We start from the raw sequence: 6,011 nt of genomic DNA on the forward strand, positions 1-6,011 counted from the left end.
TTTAATTGGATCATTTTTTTAAACACTCATTCATTGACCAAAGTGTCCGCTCCGAGTTAAGCTGGCTGGCTGGCTGGCTCGCTCACACACACACACACACACAGCCCTTAGCCGCGCAGCCGGTTTGCAGCTTCCTCGGATGAAGGGGCCGAGGGGGCTGAGGGCCGGGCCGCGCGCGCGCGTGTCCCGCGGCCGCGGCCGGGGAGGGGCGAGGGCGGGGGCAGCGCCGGCGTTGAAAACCCCGCACCCGGGGCACCCGCCTCCCGGCATCTCCACGGCGCGAGCTCCGCGGCGACGGTGAGGGGGCAGGCGGGGGACGGGGCGCTGGGCTGGGCGAGAGATGGATTTAGGGGCGCAGCGTCTCTGGGGCGGCCAGCTGGACTCGCGGGGCCGGGACGCGTCTGCTCTTGGCGGGGCCGCCCGTCGGGGCGGGCAGGGCGCCTCAGTGTCCGTGTCTCTGCAGGGCGCGGGCGATGCGGCGGCGCCCCGGCGGGACGCTCCATCGCTGAGGCACCGCACGAGGCTCCCGCCGCGCTGAGGACATGCGGCTCGCGCTGACCCTCCTGCTCCTGGGCGCGCTGGGCGCCGCCGGGCCGGGCGCGGAGCTGCCCACGACGGCGGCGGAGGCGGAGGCGCCGGCGGGGCACTTCTCCACGCCGGAGCAGCACCGCTGCAGCTGGCAGCTGCGCGCGGCGGCGGAGGGGGCCAGCGAGCTGCGGCTGAGCTGCCGGCCGCCGGCGGGGCGCGGGGAGCCGCGGCGCTGCGTGTACCGCGGGGAGCCGCGGCGCTGCGCCGCCTACGGCGCCCGCAGCCGCCAGTACTGGCGGCAGATCCTGGGCAAGCTGCGGCGGCGGCGCGACCCGTGCGCCGCGGGCGGCCCGCTCAGCGCCCGCCTCTGCGGCCAGGGCCGGGCGCCGCCCGAGGCGCAGCTCCGCCTGCTGCCCGCGCCTTCCCCGGCGCCGTCCCGCGCTTCAGAGCCCGCCGAGGACCTGGCCGCGACCTACTGCGCCGAGCGTTGGCACTCGCTCTGCAGCTTCCTCGTGGGCTTCTGGCAGGGCTGAGCCGCCGCGGGGAGGTGGCGGCTGCTCCGCGGCGGCTCCGCGCTGCGCGCCCTGCCCGGTACCGCGCGGCGGGCACAGCGCGAGGCTCGTGTTTAACCCCCCCGCCCCGGGCCCGGGAACCGCTCCCCTGTGCAGCCTCGAGGAGAGCCGCGGGTTTGTCAAACCTCGTTGTTCCGTGTTTTTGCAAATAAAGCGCTAACTATTTTCTGATACCCTACAAGCTCACGGACCTCTTCTCTCTCAAGCCCTCTAATGTACCAGCACGCCGGTGCACAGAATAAACACAGGCAGTAGCAGCTGAGTGACTTAAGAGATACTGGTATTTAGAGGAAATCCACCCGTTTTAGTACACTGCACTTTTTCCAAAGCAGATAAAGACAGGGATGGCTTATTTCTACACGCACACCTTCCTTTCCCTCCTCTGCCCCCCTCCCCCCCCAAAAAAAAAAAATCCACCATGCCTATAAATAGACATTTATATCAAAATAAGGAACCATTCAGTCCTCACTGAATACAACATTCTTGCAGGAACACTCCAAGACCTTGATTATCCCCCTGTTTTCCTATACTCAACACTACTAAATGAAAAATATTAGTGAGGAATAAGTTCATTTTCTAGCTGCCTTCCCTCAGACACCTCCTTGTACCACACAAGCATGAACATATCTGTGCATAATCTTTTGAAATAGGTGAATAGCTTCCTTGCTTTGCAAAGGAGGAAGAAGCTGTTGAGATATTAAACACTTTACTTACTGAAGAAGAATTTGCAGTTACAATCCAGGAAAAAAGCCTAAGTTATCCTCACTCCTCTTTTCCTTCATTTAGACACATCCCACTCAGATTCTAAAAGAGCAATGGTGATTCCTACAGCATATATCTCACTGAGCATCAACAGCTTTGCTGAGGTAAGTCAAATCCTGCCCTATCGCCTAAGGCAAATCTGCAGAAAGCAGGATTGCACCAGAAGTAAACAAGAAGAATCTGGCCTCTGCATTAAAAAAAAAAAAAAAAGGCAGCAGCAGCTCCTGGGGAGCCACTTGTAAAGAAAGGAACAATACCTGTCTGCAGAGAGATGTTTCATTAGATGTTTCATTAGAGATAAAATTAAATTTATTGTTCCTCAGGGATAAATTGAAATTCCCCCTACAATCACTTAGAGGGCTGCTTCTCATACATTATTCCTGAAATAGAATACCTCATTAGATTGAGCACAGAAAAGCAACACCCCATCAGCAGGAGAGCACATATCATAGTTTCTTCACGCAAGACAGGACCAGCAAGTAAACATCAAATCCATAGGAAGCACTGCAAAAGAACAGCATACACTATGGACAAAGCAGCACAGGTGTTAGTCCCCCTCTGAAGAGGAAATAAGAATGTTCAAAGAGATAATCACATCGGGAAGCACCAAATAAATTTTATCTTTGAAGAACAACTTGAGAAAACAAGCAGACCACACATCTTTAAAGCATTACAGCTCAGTAAGTGGTTAGTCATGTAATGAAGAGTCATTCTTATGGCAGCATTATTTGTTTGCCTTGATGCGTTGACAGAACTTCTCCTTTCCATGCAAGGGAAATAGTAAGAATATGTTGCAAAAGTTTGATTTTCATAGTCCAAATTACTTTGGGCTTTACCTGTCTTCATTTATTTTGTTACATGTTCAGTCCCAGGACTACCTATTTAGACTCTCACTCACCTCTTCCCAATCCATCTCAAGACATTTTGAGTTAGAAAAAGTACCGAGAGGCCATGAACTTCCAATATCTCAAAACAGACAAACACAGGCTGAATCTCCCACAGATGGGCTGCAACTCTGCCAGTCCAAGCAAAGAGGTCTATGGAGATTGCTTGGGAAAAAAAAAAAAAAAAAAAGGCTAAGCTGCAGAAAGTTTCCCCCAGAATTTTCAGTGGTCATGAAACCTCACACAATGTGGGGGTCTGTTGGAAGCCAGTAACGCGGGCACCCGGAGCAGCGACACAGCTCCAGCCTGCCTTGATCTCTGACAGCAGCAAACACTGAGGTGGCTGCTCATGTGATCCTTTTTGGGTTGCAGACCCTGAACTTTGATCAGTTTTGTTCTTTTGTCCTAATGCACAATAACCAAAACAGGAATTATTATTTCCTGGGCTCTGCACTGCACTCTTCAATGTGGAAAATGTCTAACAAAAAAAAAAAAAGAAAAAAAAGAGAGCAAGATACCATTATTTACATGTTTAAAAATGTAAAAATGTAGTTTGTATTCAGTGTCTGAGGGTGAAGTGCTGGCCATGGTGCTTGTGGTGTGCAGTCTCTTGCTGCTTCCCATTATCAGCTTTGCCTTGGTAAGGGAGCAGTGGGGTGAGAATGATGCAAAGATGAGGATGCCAACAAAAACCTGTGTTTAAACCACGCCGCAGCCCCTACCTGCCCACGGTGGCTGTCAGCAGTCTGTTACTGTAAAGGAGCTGGTCACCACATGAAGCCACAACTCCTCCCTGTGAAAACAGAGCAGCAGCAGGAGTGCGTACAGGGCCTTCACCAAACACTCGTGACCTGTGCTAGTTGTTGGATTCCCTGGCCTCCACCTGGCACTGGGAGCTCCCACCTGAGGGGCAACAGCACCCACATATCCACAGACACTTCTCCCCACCCCCTTCCACAGAAACCCTCCAAACATCAGCCATCTAGGCTTTATTCAGCTTAGTGTGGAAACACGCTTAAATCCTTTCTTTCAAAACTTCAGCTAAACTAAGTTAATTTGCCTGTGGTGGAGTTCTTAAATTATACTTGCGAGAAACTTTTTTTTTGGAGAAGTGATGAGGCCAATATTTTGGGTTAACATGATTTACACTTAGCCTGGGTCCATGCCCACCTCAATCTGCATGAGGCTATTCTTTCCCCATGTCACTAACCCTACCAATGGGACTCTGTTTCTCCCTGTGAAATCCCAAGCAATTTATTTGTAGTACTCACAGTTCAGTGTAAAAATTAGTTCCACCACTTGTGTAAAGGGAACAGTCTCCAACTATTGGGCTGAGCTGTCTGCTTACACACCACAAGCTGAACAAGAAAGCTCCATTTCCCATAAAGGTAACAGCTACAGAGAATAGCGCATGAACTGAGCTTGGTTGTGAGGTGTCTGAAACACACCGGAGTTTAAACTGCTTCTCTGCACTGCTGTAGAATGATGATATGATTTTCCACTTAGTTAATTCTTGAACCTTTGAACAATTAAAAGTTTCAAGAAGTGAAAAACTAAAATCTTATCAGACCATCTCAGGTCAAATCATCTGCTCTATCAGCCACACATGCCTCTACTTACATATTTAATTTTCCTACATCTGATTGTCTGACATGGATGCTTTCTACCTAGCTTTAAGACCAACCTGTTCTGTGTGTAGCTGGTAAAAGGAAGCTGTGTTTTTGGAGATCTGTGTTGCGGCTTAAAAGCAGTCAGGCTATTAACATATAAGAACAACAAGGCAGAGGCAAAGAAAAGCAACCACTCAACTGAGAGCAAGTTCATAATGGAACCTTAAATCTTTGGGAACTTCTCTTTAAATGACCCTCCACACATTACACATCTCCATTGTGCCATGAGTCCTTTTCTGAAACTCACTGTAAAACAAAGCAATATAGGAGGCAAGTGAATGGCAGGCTTTGTGATTTTGCCAAATACCAAACTAAGTTTCCTTTGTAATAATTTGGATTGTTAAGAATTTCAAGCTCAGTTCATAAACAGTTACATGAAAGAGACTTTTAACCACACAGTATTAGAGTTTAGATTAACTCCTGCAGCCTTCAGATTGTTTCATTAAGAGGAAGGCATCTGTTAAGCGTAATTATGTATAAAATACTCTACAGACTTAGAAATACTTCAGAGTTTTAGGGATTAGCCTTATTTGGTATGCACCTTGCTTTGTGAAACGTGTACAGGCTACACTGGCCTCTGAGAAGGCAAATATTTTGCCCAGTTTATTCCAAGCATTGAGAAGGTTAATGATGCATGTTTCTCTGAGCGGGGAGAGGGCGTGAGAGGGGCGGCAGTAGCAGCCCACATTCCCGTTCTCTGAATAGGGGACATGGCCTGATTGCCGTGGTGTGATTTCACTCGTCAGTTCCAGCCTTCCCACGGGAGAGGCCTCCCGAGTGGCTCCTGTGCTTCACCCGAGCTCCCACGCAGCCTCCGTAGGACCAGGACAAACATGGAGGGCCCAGCCTGTGTGGTCTCAGCACATTAGGGAAAACACGCGGACACTTCAGTGCCAGCGAGAATATATATCTGCAATTTAGAGCTCTGTCCTTGCTGCTGGCCCTCACACCCTGGATGGGTGCATGCGCTCAATAACAGCGCTGGCTGTCAGTGTGTCCCCTAGGGAAAGGGCTCTGCTGAACGCTACGTTAGTACTAGAGACACACGCATTAGCCCTATCTTACTGGGGAAACATGCTAAAAACAACTGCGTGAAACTATTAAAATATAAAATTATTACAACTATTTACTATTTTGGTTTCATCCTGTGTCATGCACACACCATTTTGTTATACATGAGCCATTGTGAATAATTCTAACTTAGCACATCCTCATATTTAGTTTTGAGGAAAGCAGGAGAATAAAAACTAGTTGCTGCCTTCTTAAAGCTCTGCTTCTTTTAAATAAGAAAAAAAGTACTGTGAATATATTTAGGAGCAGAGTGAGCACTAACAGGAATATATATAGCTTTTACTCCATGCTTTTTTTTTTTAAAAACCTTTCAAAATTATGAATAAATTTATCAGCATTCTTTTGATGGGAAGAGTAACAAGACAGCCGCACAAGAGAGCATTATTTCACGTTAGCAGAGAAAAGATGTTGAGGATTTAGAGGTGCTCTTTTGTCTCTGCTCAGAGACGAATGGTATAAAATTTATATGCATGCTTCTCTCCCGACAGCAAAGGACTTCGACACGACTCTCACTGAGAGCTAAT

At 49.1% G+C, this 6,011-nt stretch overlaps 1 protein-coding gene across 1 annotated transcript; it reads left to right on the forward strand.

Annotated features, from left to right (window-relative positions):
- Positions 1 to 270: 270 nt before the first annotated feature.
- On the forward strand, positions 271 to 1,067 carry FGFBP3 (fibroblast growth factor binding protein 3). The gene is made up of 2 exons (XM_088528901.1): positions 271 to 297; positions 464 to 1,067. The coding sequence occupies exon 2, from the start codon at positions 543 to 545 to the stop codon at positions 1,059 to 1,061; it is 519 nt and encodes a 172-aa protein (XP_088385027.1). The 5' UTR covers positions 271 to 297; positions 464 to 542; the 3' UTR covers positions 1,062 to 1,067.
- The last annotated feature ends 4,944 nt before the right edge of the window (positions 1,068 to 6,011 follow it).

Source organism: Tinamus guttatus, unplaced genomic scaffold (genome assembly GCF_059628265.1).
Source record: "Tinamus guttatus ecotype Peru unplaced genomic scaffold, ASM5962826v1 Tinamus_guttatus_pri_ptg000314l, whole genome shotgun sequence".
Lineage (NCBI taxonomy): Eukaryota > Metazoa > Chordata > Aves > Tinamiformes > Tinamidae > Tinamus > Tinamus guttatus.